A 14,966-nucleotide genomic window follows, 5' to 3' on the forward strand; every position below is an offset into this window, starting at 1 on the left:
ACAACTGCCCCTTTGTAGCCTATAAGGCCCTGCTTTACAGCTTCCGGAACATTGATATATTGATATATTGTTATATTGTTGCACCTATGTTCTTTCATGTACTTGTGCACGTAACTGCCGTGTCTATTCTTCACCTGTCCAGTTTAATTGCCCTTGTCTAAAGCTGCAAACTGATTCTGATTTGTAATTATTTAAAGTCATTTTAATGGAGGTTATTTTCCAACGCAGACTTTCACAAACTTCCACACCACCTATTTTAGTCACTGATTGACCGGCACATCTCCAAATCAATAGCCTACTTACTGAGTAAGTAATTCATCAGTGATGAATATCTGCATGCCTTATACACTAGATCATTAAGCCAACGCTCTACCGCCATCTAGTGGTAACAATGAAAACTACATCCCAGTCGATGACCGGTGTGAGTACCTACTGAATGAATACAAAAGATAAGTCTCCGATCAGTGACTTCGAAAGGCTAGTATGGAAAGGGGAGTGAAGCAGAGTAAAAAGATAGTTAACAAGCCTATTCAACCAGCTACCCTCTTCGCTATCATCACTTCTTAATGATTGGCTACTATTTTAATTATTTGCTCTTCAGAATTTTAATTTTAATATATTGTTTTGCCAGTGCCAAAAAAAGCATGTAAACTATTCTAATGTATGGTTTTTCGCGGTGACATTTTGTTTTCTAATGCAAGGCTGTTGGAGAACAGGTATTGTGCACATCCATCCCTCTTTGATTTGGGACCCCGGGCCCCGTTGTCAAAGCGCCTCGATTTCCCAGACTGCATTGCTTCTTATACATCCGCCATATTGCCTTCGCCGAAACGCGCTGGATCGATTCGTACCCTCAACTGAAAATGTAAGTCCAGAAACAAATCAAATTTCAAGCAAGCTCAGACTATGTAGTTTGTATGTCTGTAATGTTGTGTACGTCCCCGTTTGCGGTCCAGTTTGTATCGGTTTAAACGCGGGGCACAAGCCTATAGGTTAGCTCACCTCAGGAGTTGGTGCGTCGGGTCTTTCTCTGTTGTTGTTTTCTCCTCTGTCACAGCGACAAATTACATCCACGATTCCCTCGCAATATTTCAACGGTAAGCGTTTTGTATCATTACCTTTTAATATGTAAATGTACACAGCTGAACTGGTTCGCACGCCTTTGCAGTCTTTGTCTTCGGCCGGCTGCATACGTGCTATATATATATATATATATATATATATATATATATATATATATATATATATCGTTAGCTTATGTGCCTCTAATGGCATCGTTACGAAGAATAGCTAGCTTCAATTATAGCTATTTAGCTTTAGCCGTGCCCCATAGATGTTACATGGAATCTGTACGCGGGGTCTGTCTATTAACTGCAACTGATTAGCTAGTATCAAGAGGATGCACTGAATTGTTAAGTAATAGCTACGTCTGGTGTTGAGCTAGCTAGCAGAAGTACCTGTGAACGTTTCTACTAACAATCACAAAGAACATGTATCTAGTTTGCGTCCATTAGTCTACCACATTTTGGTTTGTTTGTTTCCATGCATTGCTGATTGTGGCAGCGTTAACGTTACAGAGAATGAACATGTTGCAGTTAAGACGTCATACGGTTCATGTCTCTGTTTTTTAATACATTTGTTCAGCATGTATGGGAAGCTACATCCGTGTTCCTACATACCAGTATTGAATTCTCCGTCATATTAGGCAGCATGGCCACACAACAATCTGAGGGTAAGGCCAGACGATGGACATTCCGGTTTCTTGGCTCATCTTTGTGTCTTTTCTAAAGGCTTTTATGGAGGCATGTAACCCTAACCCATCAGGTCCAACACCCATTCTGGTGGACTTTGAATATATTTAGGTCAGGAATTCAAGCAATGCACCATCAACGGTCTCAGGTGGCATTGACAAAGAGGCAACAACTATTATTTGAATTGCCAATTAAAGTGAATTTAGATTTTCAATACAATTTGAATTAAATGTCCTTGAATTTTTTGATGTCTTTCACGTGTTGCTGTGTCTTGGCATTTCTTTATTTTTAGAAATAAGCACAAATACACAGAAAGCATGTATAATGTCATCCAATGCTTTAGCCAAATTAGCCATACATTTAACAGGCACCCAACGTTTTTGAGTTGCCTGCCAGATAGGAAAGTAACCCCCATATCAATGTTTGTGGCTGCAAGAACATTTCCTCTAGTGATGTTTTTTTCACAATTTATAAACAAATGTGTGTTTATGAAATAATGACGGTTGCAATGGACTGAGTATTGTATGTGTGCATTTCATATTTATATAGGTGAATTCAAATGTATTAGAAAATAAATGAAAAAAGATCAAAAGTAATTAACGTGTGCAGGCCACAAATGGCAATAATAAAGAACACTGTTGTCAAATGTAGATCTAATCTTCTTGAGGGTCTTCAATGTGTCTAATATCCATCTCTAAAATATGAACTGCTTGAAGCAAGTTGGTGGTCTTTCACCAATAGAGTTTACTCTAAATAAGTGTTTAGCATACTATGTTTACAGTTAAAATCAAACCTGGATGATAAATTAAACAGACTGAAACTGTCTGTTTATTACACAGTAATTTAATTGAGCCTATTAATGAAATGTTGCATTTATTGTGTTTTAGATAGGAATGCACTGGACCTGTCTTAATTGATATGAACAGAAGGAGAAGCAGTCAGCAGGTTCCCTTTTTAATGCACAGCAGTTTCAAAGGCAGACTTGTTTTTAGTTCTTAAATGCACTTTGAGGACAGAGGAGGCTTCTTGAGAACAGGGGTGTATTCTTTGAAAGTCTTGTCGGCAACCGCAACATAAAAGAAGCCTGACAGCCAGAATAATCTCAAACCAATTGTAACTGTTCTTTTTGTATTCATAAGTTAGTCATTTCTGATGATCAAAGGCGTGATTGAACTTTCTGCCGTTTATGGCAGAGTACTGTTTGTATTGACCTCGTAAGGCTCTGTTCTTACTGCGTTCCTTAATGGAGTTTTCACTTTTATGTTTTTATGTTTACTGCGTCAAATAATGATATCAATAGGAACATCATTTTGTATTCACCACTAATTTGCTGTATTTCATGTCATGTAAATGGTCAGGAGTGCGGCTGGCTAGATAGAGATATGACATCAGAGCATTCTTGTCACATTATGCTGAGCTGTGAATTGATTTAAAAGTAAATATAGCATTTTTCATGAACACAATAATGCTCATCTGATAGAAATTTTAGCTGCACCACATCTCAGTGGTTATTTTCATAAAAACACAATTCGAATGATTAGGAAATAAATAATAATATTTGTATTAAATGATTTGCTTTGGTAGCTTTAATTGTGCATTATAATCGGCTTAGAGCCAGTGGTAGGAAGTTAAACAGTTTATAAATCCTTCTGTGTCTATTTTATATCCCTGTGAAACATTTCCTTCAACCACTTGTTTTTCACCAAAAACACAGCCCTTATAATGGCGCCTTTTTAAAACCAGGAGAAGACAATTCTAAGAATGACTCTTGGGTGGCTAAACTCAGAACGGTTGTCCATTAATTGAAGAGTTTGTGGTTCTATTTCCCCTGCCCGTATGTTTAATACTTTACCGTTTGTAACCTCTTTCAATTTGATCTGCTCACCCTGTGTTACCTTGAATTATGGAAGAAAACATTGTTTTTCTCACATTGTGATCGAAGAATAAAAAAAACGGAGAACGGTCTTGATGAATTCAAGTAAATGGATGCCAGTTTTAAAAACAGCAAAACTATCAAACTGTTGACAAAGTCACTCAACTCGTGCTGTGTGATCCAATGTTTTTCGGTAGAGAAGTGCTCAAATGTCTTTTTCCCTATTTTTACAATTCACCACTAGTAATTAGGGATGCACTGATACCAATATTACTAATAATACTGTGCTCCTGCTTTCGTATTCGTACTTTAGGTGTGTAACAGAAAAAATATCCACTGATTTAGAAATGTCTCTTTCCCCAATGTAAGTCTGGGAACAATTATTGTTAGGCCTCATGTCATCATGTGACGGATCCTACATTTGTAATTCCACCATTTGGCCACTATTTAGAATTAGCTTCAAAGCCCGGCACTCTTCCTGGGGACTTGGGTAGCCCCAAAGTTAGCAACGGCTCTGACTCGGGTGCTCTAGGTGGGCTGACCTTTCAAGTGACCCAGCACTATTCTCCTGTAAATGACAAGAGTTTTGGTCAGCTTTTTTATTTTACTATAACGGTTTAACTGATGCCACCGTTAAACGGTTAATTATTAACAACCCTACTGAAAGACCATGCTGTTTGTAACAGGGAAACGCGTTGTTTGAAGATACAATGTCAACAGTATCATGTTGTGTATTTAATTAGTTAATGTGAGACACATCCAATGAAAATACAACTTTTTCAAAGTTGTTAAAACTGTAATGGTATTATTAAGTAGTAATATATGTACTCTGTATTGAAATGTAGGTGCCTGGACGTGGTCTGAAACAAGGTCATCATTCCATCTTGGATTGGTTCTTTTGTGTTGCAGAGTTGCAGTGATGACTCAGACTGTTCAGACCAACGGGGTTCAACCCCTCAGTAAGACCTGGGAGCTGAGTCTGTATGAGCTCCAGAGAACTCCACAGGTAACAATTCATAGTATTTCACTTCATTCACATATGTGTCTTATAAAAAATAACCCTTTATCAATCGCACATGTGAAATGTGTTTCTGGCATACAAATAACTAAGGATGGTATTTCAGGGGCGAAAGAATCGTATGTTCTATTGGTGTATGCAGATTTATGTCATAAAAGAGATACTTCTGAATTGATTCACAACTTCCAAAAATGTATTAAAAATGGTTTCCTTTTACATACTGATGGACAGTAATCCTTCACATTAGGACTTTCAATTAATATACAACATTTTAGTGGGCAGAAATTACATTTGAATATGGAAATATATTCCTTCATTATCTATTCCTATTTCTGATTTTTTTTCCCCGCTGCTCTTTAGTCTTAATCACACTTTACTCTGCTTTCATGACACACCTTTGCCACACTGCCTTGACTGGTGTAGATCTTTAACTTGGAAGACCACTATGTAGAATTAATTTATCCAAAAATCAAATGGTGAGATTCACACCCCTATTCAATTCTTATGAGTTGATGGGATAGCTTTCCCTGTAACACAACTCTTGAAAATAGAACATTGTGGTGTAGAATATCTAAAATGATGACTCTTCAGTTGCCATGGTTCTAAGATTTTGAGGACCGTAACCTGAAATCATTCCACATGGCTGTATCTTTGTGTGTACTAACCTTCATTTCGATCTGTTTCATACTGGCACAGGAGGCTATAACAGATGGACTGGAAATAGCAGTGTCGCCTCGGTCCCTGCACAGCGAACTTATGTGTCCTATCTGTCTGGACATGTTGAAAAACACAATGACAACTAAAGAGTGTCTGCACCGCTTCTGCGCTGATTGTATCATCACAGCTTTAAGATCAGGGTAAGTTTGACCATGCAGAAGAAAGCATTATTGTTTAATAGATATGTCTAAAATCAGTACTCGCATGCCCAACTGTACATTAAAAGCATTCTCACTGTTTCCCACAGGAGCTTGTTAGACTATGGTGGGTTGACCCTAGACCCTCTAGAGTAGGGGTTCTTAACCTTTATGAACTCGGGCCAACTTTTCATGTACAAAGTGGCCCATTTAAATATTAACACTGTATTGGTTTAACTAATTGATCTCACTCTTGGTTTGATTTATATTTAATAACTAAATCAAATCTACTTACAATTTGACAAGCAAAAACCGTGTCAAATAAATGACATGGTACAATGTGATCATCACAAAGACAATTATTCATCATTTGTATGTAAACCTTGCCCTCGATGGACTGGCGGCCTGTCCAGGGTGTCCCCTGCCTTCGCCCTATGTCAGCTGGGATAGGCTCCAGCGCCCCCGCGACCCTAATGAGGATAAGCGGTATTGAAAATGGATGGATGGATGGATGTATGTATGTAAACCTGCACATACAACAAGACGCCCAACAGGCGAACAATTCATGGAACAAATCAAGCTAATACAAGAACACATTTGAAGGCTCAAGTCAGGCTTAACTCGTAAATAACAAATAAATAGATTTTACTACAGAAAAAAGGAGGGACTCTTAAAGAAACAGAGAAAAAAAGGGACATTTGATAATATGTGGTAATAAAATGAATACATTCAAAATAATAAACTGTAAATAACATTTACATACAGTGCAAATGAAAATATGGCCTTATAATCTGTGAATTCTGATTCAGTAGTCTTAATCTTTGCATGGCAGAAGTTGCACTTCATATCTGTGACATCTGGCTTTTAAAGCACATTTGGAGTTGCCAGTCAGGGACACGACATCTGGAGCCCATTTTCCTTTCCCTTGAAAAATCCCACCGGCTTTCCCTCGAGTGCTGATGTTTGGTCTCGAGATGCTGCTTTTAGCTTTGAAGGCTTCAGTGCTGCGTTGAATATCGTTAGCCCACACACTCCATACACACAATCTAGGTAATTAAAGGGAAACAATGACATTTTTCCTCCTGTCCATTCGGTCAATTAAGAGATCTCTTGTTAAAGCAATTTGAGTGTAAATGATCAGAGATGAAATCAACAGTCATGTTACACAACACTGTAACAGTACAGTTACATTACATTTAGCTGACGCTTTTATCCAAAGCGACTTACTATCATGTTACATTCATACACAGTAGAACAGCTACAGGGAACAACTCAACGCAAGTGTCTTGCTCAAGGACACATCGACTAGGGCGGGGATTGAACTGATTGAAAGACGGATCTGCTAACCACTGACCCACAGTCGCCCGGTTAAACTTAAAACACACTATGACCTATCTGTCCAGACAAAGCCTCTAACTTGAGATCTCTTCATAGCTGTTAGCCTGTTCTTTTGGACCTTCAATGCAGAATTTAGGACCTCTTGATTGCACTCTCTTGGGGGTCAAGAGACAAACAAATCCTCTATATGGCAGCAGGGATTTATTCTTCGGATTTGTATGCAGAGTTTCTCTGAGCCTAGCTCCGGGGACCGTACCGCTCTAACGGCGGGTTAACCGGCATGCTGACTCTCGTCTGGCGGCGGAGAAAACATCAAATGTTAACTTGAAGAATCTTGGTATTCTATCATCTTCCTTCTGCTGGTTAAAGTTGCAGAGCACGGGGAAAGTAATCCTTTTTATTTTTTCGGGATCCAAAACAGTCTATTGTTCGTCCAGCGAAGTTGAGACTCCTCAGAGGTTTTCTTTTAAAAGCAACAACGTTGCGTCACCTCCTTTTATCCAAATCGAGTTCAATGGAACGGCGGACAGAAAAGGTATGCGCTGATGTTTATAGTCTCAGTGACGTCAGGGCCGTATCACAGGGACTCCCTGGGGTTCCCATGGCCCTCATCCAATGAGGAACCAGTGTTGCGGTTCGAACCAAATCTGACACACAGATGAGGTTTTCACGCCTGATGGGGGTTGGCGGGGTCTAAACCAGTTTAGGCTTTCGAAATGACACGTAGCCCCATGCCTTTTATTTGAACCATTTTATTCCCCATCGTGGGCAGAGAGTAGCAGATGACAGCTCAAAGATGCACTCGGCTGTGTGTTATCACTAGCAGCCAGGGACCGGTTAAAAGCAGTGAGTGTGGAGTCAGCTAGCAGAAAATACAAGTTGTTATGGGAAAGTGTGAGTCACCGCAACCATGAGAGGTCCATGAACATGCTGCCATAACTAGACAATAATAATAATAACAACTCTTTCTATATACTGTACATAGGGGCAAGTATTTAAATGAAATGTAAACCTCCTCTTAATATAATATATGCAGGTCTACTCACATCTTCACATATTTGCTCTGTCATCAACCATTAAGTCATTGCGAATAACAAAGTATTTCACCGTATCTCATCAACCAATATCATGAGGCTTGACATGCACTTACTCAATAGTCAGCGTCTCTCTGTGATTTTGACCTCTAAAAGGATGCTGACTAAATGCCAGAGAAAAGGTCAGTGAGGCACTGTGTGCTCTAAAGAACCCAAATGTAGTCAAGAACCCTAGGGGATATTCAGCTTTGACTTGTGTTTCACAAACTCTAATTTTAAGGTTACGTGTGTGGGAATAAGAGTGGTCTATAGGTTTGTCTGAAATAACTATGTTTTCATTAGTGTATAATCACCTGAAACTGAGAAACGTCCTATCACAAAGGGAAGAGTAATTTATATATATATTTTTTATATTCAGTTGGTTTCAATTTGCCACCTCACCGCTAACTCTCAAACACTGGTCCTTTAAACATACCTAGACAGAAATGATAGTGCATTTGAAATGTGTTGCATTTCACATTGTATCAGCACTGTTGAATGTTTTGAAATGTCTGTCTGTGTTTCCAGTAATAAAGAGTGTCCTACCTGTCGTAAGAAGCTGGTGTCCAAGAGGTCGCTGCGTCCAGACCCTAATTTTGATGCTCTGATTAGTAAGTAACCACAAGAATGTCATGGGAATTCTGTCAAAGCACCCAAAGCCAGCAGCACGGAAAGGGTGAGGCACAAACGGCCCCTGGCGCACACACTTTTGAGATGATCTACAAATTGGTACACGCTTCAGAACTGGTGATTAATACAATGTTCTTTCTTGATCGGGCCGTGGTCAGCGGGCGCCAACGCGTCCTCAAATGCACACCGGGGTTGGGACTAAGTTCCTTTTATTGACCCATTCCAAACACAGAGAGAATTTTACAGATCCATCTCAAATGTGGTCAGCAGAATGTGAAGACCTTCTCAATAGTTCATTGTGAAGCTTTTTGGTTTTCGTGGAAGTCAGCTGCATGTGACACAAAGAGTGTGCTCACATGATATATGTCAACATGACTAGAGTGTGTTCTCTAGCGCCACGTAGTGGACACAGAAGGTGTTACAGAATTTGCAATGCGTCGCTTCCAGCTCTACACACTCTTAGAACAAAGACTATTCATAAAACAAACGCATGCCCTCATAAGTACATATGTATGTAGGACAGCTGTCAACTAAGTCCCTTAGCAGAAATACCTTTTTTGGATTCTTTGGACATGTGGAGACTTGTGTGGCCTCCACACAGCTATTTCTCATTTGAGACGCACCAGCCTGGTGACCGGACCCAGACACTGTTCTATCTATTAATTATCTGGACTCTGTACCTACGACCGATAGATAATTGAGAATTCTAACATTTTACAGAGTGCCTCTAGTTTAACCGGCTAGCCTTTCCAGCCCTTTATGGCACTCGTTCAGCGGTCCAGGAAACACACCGACCAATTCTATGCACTGTAAATCACATCAGCCTATCAAATATGTGTATTCTGAGAAGCATCGCGGCTCGAGTGAGATTTACACAGCTGGGAGAGACTCTCCAGACTCCCGAGAGGAGAGGCAGAAACGAATAGTCCGTAAGTCAAGAAGTTATTTCACTAGGCGTTCTCCAAAAAGAGAAATGTGGACAGTGAGACCAGAGCCTTTAACTAAGAATGGACAGACTCTTCTAGGTTAATTCTTTCCAAAGACGGTTCTAAACTAGTATGTTTCTCGTGTTCAGAGACTGTAATGTTTATTAAAAGCAGTAACGTGAAGCTCCACTACGAGACAAAGCACAACTCATTTGAGCAACCGTACCGACTCGCATCCCAAATGAAGGCACAGAAAAATAAAGCATCTAAGAGCCAAATATGATCAGAATCCTGACGCATTAATTCACTGCCCAACATTGATGTTAACAGAGAGAAGCGCTGAGACAATTGGTTTAAATAACCACAGACGCATGAGAATAATATAATATAATGTGTATATTTTGGTTGACATCACTGAACACCTGAATTTAAAGCTACAGGGCAAAAACAATTAAGTTAAATTCATTTTTGTAAAATTAAGTATTTTACTCAAATGCTTTCTGTAATGTTTTAAAATCCAGCTCGTTTTGTAATTAAGAAGAAGATTTTCGTTATGATTCATCCAGTTATATTTGAAAACTGACCATAAATATTGTTGAGATATTTAGTCAGTTGTTGACTTCATACCGACGTTGATAGAACTGCTCTGCTTCTTCAATATTTATGGGACTAAATCAACTAACCTCGTTGAACATTAATTGCAGCACCAGACCCTTTGTTGGGATCAGATTGACTTGTAAAAATGATTAAAAAAACAACCCACTCAGATATTTATTAGCTTCACTTTCATAAGAAAGTTTAAATTATGACACAAAAAAATCTGGCTGAACTGAAAATGGTGTAAAATCCAAGTAGTTAGTTTTCATACGAATCTATGCCATTTCAGGCAAGATTTATCCCAGCCGTGACGAGTACGAAGCCCATCAAGAGAGAGTCTTGGCTCGCATCAGCAAACACAACAACCAGCAAGCCCTGTCCCACAGCATAGAGGAGGGGCTGAAGATCCAGGCGATGACCAGGTTACCAGTAATATCAACACGCACCAATAATGCAAACGCAAACATCACAGCTGTCTTGCTAATAAGTTGAGTTTGCATTTGTTTCTGTCAGACTGCAGCGTGGTAAGAGACACACAGTGGAGAATGGTAGCGGAGCGGAGGACAATGGAGACTCCTCCCACTGTAGCAACGCGTCCGTCCACAGTAACCAGGTATATTGCTACGTATGGTGTTTCACACATTATCAGTCGTGTACGTCATACCAATGCATTCTGGGTCAAACCTTAGAAACCCTGCTGGGAGTTAGTTGTAATTTGTGATCGGTGAAAATATTTGTTGTATTAGTGTGGAGCCCAGTGTAATGATGAGGAAATATTGTAAGACACCTTTCGCTGTGATTGGCAGGGAGGTATGCGACACTAGTGAATATAAGCATACATGAATCCACAGCCCGCCCCCTTGCCTTATGACATCGTAAACATGCGGTGCTTTTCTCCAAGGAGGCAGGTCCGAGCATTAAGCGCACCAAGACTAGTGATGACAGCGGTTTGGACATGGATAACGCTGCGGAGAACGGGGGCGGGGACTCTGTGATTGAAGGTGGCGCCAGTGAAATCGAACTGGTGTTCAGGCCACACCCTACCCTGATGGAGAAGGATGACGGTCACAACAGGTAGCTGCACACAGTGTGTGTGTGTGTGTGTGTGTGTTCGTGTGTGTGACATCGACATCGTTAAAGTGATTGGAAGACTAGAACAGCAAGTCCATTTTATGCAAATAACCACTATAGATGACTAACATGTACATGGTTCACAATGACTTTGGGGTGGTTATGAGTAATATCATCTTTAATAAAGTGTCTGTCTACAGTGTGGAGTTTGTCCCTCGCTACATCAAGACGTCTGGGAATGCGACAGTGGATCACCTGTCTAAATACCTGGCTGTCAGACTGGCTCTGGAGGAGCTGAGAAGAAACGCAGAGGCAAGTCCTGTTAATGTGGAGGCAGCGTCAGAGAAGCAGTACACCATCTACATACCTACTGCTGGGAACCAGTTCACTGTGAGTATACACACACGCAGAACAGGATCATCTATACTGCAAAACATACACGTACTTATGTGATGAGGGATTTTCTCTAGTCTCTACTAATGTCTTCCCCTAGTAGTACTGAACTCTAAGTAGTGAACTCCAAATACATTGTAGGTCAAACTAAAAACCGTGAAACGGATAAGCAAACAGAGAAGGTAAAACATCTTTAGAAAGGAAAGTCTTCCAACTTTGAGATAGCAGATTGCGAAAATACCTTTTTCAATCTGCTAAGTGGTTTTGCTTATGTATAGCATTTGATAGCTATATTTGGAAGGAACAGCTCTGCTCCTACAGATGAATGGAACCACAATTGAGCATAACATGGATGTTCACTAGAAAGGTCTTCAGGGTCAGAATGGCAAACCCTCATGGATGTTTCAACTGTTAAACTCTTTTCACAGGTTCTGAACGGTTCCTTCTCCCTTGAGCTGGTCAGCGAAAAGTACTGGAAGGTGAACAAACCCATGGAGCTCTACTTTGCTCCTACTAAAGAACACAAGTAGACACACTACAGCATACATGCATGTATGTATGCATGCATACATACGTACATGCCTACATGTATACATGCATGTATGTATGCATGCATACATACATACATACATGCCTACATGTATGTAGGCATGTATACATGCATGCATACATACTTACATGCCTACACGTATGCATGCATGCATACATACACACATACATGCACACCGGTAGGAAGTTAACATATGGACTTGACTACACCTGCACACACACACACAAACAAGAAGAGAGGAATGTCAGGAGATGAGAGGGTTTGTTTGAACCCTCAAAAGGACTCTTGTAAAAAGAAAAAAAGTTTGTTTTATATTCTCTGTATCTTTCTCGATGTCTTTCTATTTGTCTCAGTAGAAGGTAGCAGATCAGTACAGCAGCCAGCAGGTAAACGTGACAACGGGCTGTTGATGGTATTTGTAGATTCTGTTCATAAATTTAGGACTATTCTGTCAAACTGTGACTGCAGCCCCACAATATGCAGAATATAAAGTAGAGTACACTAGCCAACAGCAACTCCCTGTGTCAACTGTACATGGTCATATAACATGAATCTGACAGGTATGGAAGCAAAGAGCAGTACCTACCGTGAGTAGTCAGGTGTCCAGAGAAACCGGACTACTAGACAGTTTTACCAATCTAATCCAAGCAAATAGATGTACATCATTTACGTGAACTCTTGGATCTGAATCTTTATTTGTTTTGAATATTGGGTAATTGAATCTTTTGTCTGAATTTGTGAACCCTAAAAATGTTTGGCAATTGAACAGTGTGAAATAAGCTACTTGATTTTTTTCAAGAGGGAAATTAAAACCATATAAATTCAGACAAAGTTTTTATGTTCTAAATTAAATAATCAGTTGCGATTAAAATGATTAGTGCATTTTCTTTGCTTCCATAGACACTTGTCTAAACTGCCGCTAGGCTTTATTAGCGCCATCTGGCACTGTGTGTATGGGTATCTGAGGAAACACCTGTTAAACTGTCTTCATACTGACAAACAACAGTGGGCCGTGAAGGCATATCAAATTGCAGCTACATAGTAATATGAAACTCTAAAAATTGCTTCAGGCAAATTATAAATCTGTTTCTGTTTTTTTTGATAATATTGTAAAGTAACTTTTTTTTGTTTAACACAGTTTTTGTAATTTTAAACTAGAGAACAATGTGGAAGTGAATCTCTGTAAAGGAAGCCACACAAGTCGCTCTTTTGACTCCTTCAGTACGACGAGCTGCACCATCAGCACGGCTCCTTCTTTAGTTCGGATGTGTCCACTGTCCACGAGAACAGGTCCACTCGGTGGGGACAACGTGAACTGTGGTGGAGAAGCTCATAGTTGTTGTCTTGATCTGTTGCCTTGATCTGTTGCCTTGTAGAAACAAACTGTCTTCTAATATCTGTGGCTTGTTCTTTTCTAAATGTATTTTGTAACATGTTGGGTTGGGAAGATGTGTTTGCAGCACATTGGACAGTTGGACCATTAAAGTATTCACTGTCATCCCAAACCTCCTCTCTTAGCTGACCAGTGTGTTGCCATCACTTCTTAGATGTCCAGGACGGTCTTCATGTACAGCTCAGACATTCAGTCATCACTGAATACATATTTCTTCACACATTGGTTAAATGTTTTCAGGCCCAGTGAAGCGGAAATCTGTGTTAGTTTCTGCTGTGACTTATTTTACAGTTAGGGGGATTTCAATCAAACTGTATGCATTTAAATGGACTGCTAAAGTGTTTTTACAAAAACGTTGTAAATGCCCCTGTTTGTAGTCCCAAAACACTCTGATCCTGTTTAGCTAAAGGAGGAGTCAGAGGGTTTGACTAGAGTAGAAGTCCTGAGAATAAGTGACCATTTGAGCCAGTGAGTGGATGTGAAAGCAAACATGTTTGTACTATAAATGTCCCGCTGTGTTGATGCCTTATTTCGCTCTGCATCTCATTTGGTACATTGTCACGCCCACAAGAACACAACCATGACTCCAAAAACATGCATGTTTCTTCTTTTTTTTAATGGCCTTGCTGTTTGTGGACAAGAGTATGCTCCCATTTGTGTCCAAGGAAAACCATGAGGCCATTTCTGCCACTGCAGAGCGAAGTGAAGTTTGCATGTCTGAAGCGCCTTACTTCCTTCTGCAAAGAGAGTGCCCGTAGATGTCATCTGAGTGCACTATCATGGCTGCTGCTAACGGCCTTAGGAGGCACATACACTAATCATGAGTAACCGGATGAATTGCTGAGATGAGAAACTCAGTTTTCACATGAACAAACTTCAGTCACGTGACTTATTGTCACATTCCTGGATACATCGTTCACTCCAGTAAAGAAATAATTGGAGCTCATTTTAAAATGTCAGTTTTCAATTCCATTCAGGACAGTTCAGTCAGTATTTGTGAGACTGTATTTGACAAGATCATCTTGACACTTTTTGTTTTCATCGACATGACTTTAGCTCAGTTGTCTCTTTAAAAAGACTGATAGAATAATGTAAATCTCAAGTTCCTGCTCTCCCTGTTAATGTGCCAAGTAGGTTTGTTGCGGGATCTAATGTGAGTGTAGCTGACTCCCCATGAGGGACCCCACAAATAGAAGGGTCGCAGCAGCTTTCTAGCTTCAGGAAAGAAAAAGTGGTAAGTTCCACAAACTGAACTGTCCCAGCACGTGTCAAAGGTCAACAGCAGGGATCCCAGCTTTCCTCCTGTCTCATTTGGTACTTGACTGTTAGCTGTCTCTGTGTGTGTGTGGGGGGAGGGCTGTGTACTGCATCTTTCTGTTCGGGCAATAAACCTGAAACTGTTCAACGTGGATCACAATGCTGTTGCTAATGTTCTCATTGTCTGCTTAATAAATGACTTCGTAGCATCTTGGGTGTGATCATGGACTCTTGTCATGTAC

The 14,966-nt window shown here is 40.1% G+C and overlaps 1 protein-coding gene across 8 annotated transcripts; it reads left to right on the forward strand.

The window, feature by feature from the left end:
- Nucleotides 1-758: 758 nt before the first annotated feature.
- rnf2 (ring finger protein 2) lies at nucleotides 759-14,938 on the forward strand. Of its 8 annotated transcripts, XM_034556301.1 has the most exons (10): nucleotides 759-865; nucleotides 4,534-4,630; nucleotides 5,333-5,499; nucleotides 8,436-8,518; nucleotides 10,350-10,482; nucleotides 10,574-10,673; nucleotides 10,962-11,134; nucleotides 11,332-11,521; nucleotides 11,953-12,070; nucleotides 12,231-14,938. In XM_034556301.1, exons 2-9 carry the CDS (start codon nucleotides 4,544-4,546, stop codon nucleotides 12,052-12,054), a joined length of 1,035 nt encoding a protein of 344 aa, XP_034412192.1. In that variant the 5' UTR covers nucleotides 759-865; nucleotides 4,534-4,543; the 3' UTR covers nucleotides 12,055-12,070; nucleotides 12,231-14,938. The 8 variants fall into 8 exon arrangements, with proteins under 8 accessions (XP_034412192.1, XP_034412190.1, XP_034412194.1 ...); XM_034556299.1 differs by having other exon boundaries at nucleotides 11,953-14,938; XM_034556303.1 differs by having other exon boundaries at nucleotides 10,965-11,134; nucleotides 11,953-14,938.
- Nucleotides 14,939-14,966: the final 28 nt, after the last annotated feature.

The sequence above is a fragment of the Cyclopterus lumpus genome, chromosome 17 (assembly GCF_009769545.1).
Source record: "Cyclopterus lumpus isolate fCycLum1 chromosome 17, fCycLum1.pri, whole genome shotgun sequence".
Taxonomy (NCBI): domain Eukaryota; kingdom Metazoa; phylum Chordata; class Actinopteri; order Perciformes; family Cyclopteridae; genus Cyclopterus; species Cyclopterus lumpus.

What these genes read in the sequence shown, in the direction of transcription:
- rnf2 (XM_034556299.1), top strand. Translation starts at nt 4,544, where the DNA reads ATGACTCAGACTGTTCAGACCAACGGGGTTCAACCCCTCAGTAAGACC. An exon ending in AGCTCCAGAGAACTCCACAG is followed by an intron (nt 4,631 to 5,332) that starts GTAACAATTCAT and finishes TGTTTCATACTG; the next exon opens with GCACAGGAGGCTATAACAGA. An exon ending in TAATTTTGATGCTCTGATTA is followed by an intron (nt 8,519 to 10,349) that starts GTAAGTAACCAC and finishes ATGCCATTTCAG; the next exon opens with GCAAGATTTATCCCAGCCGT.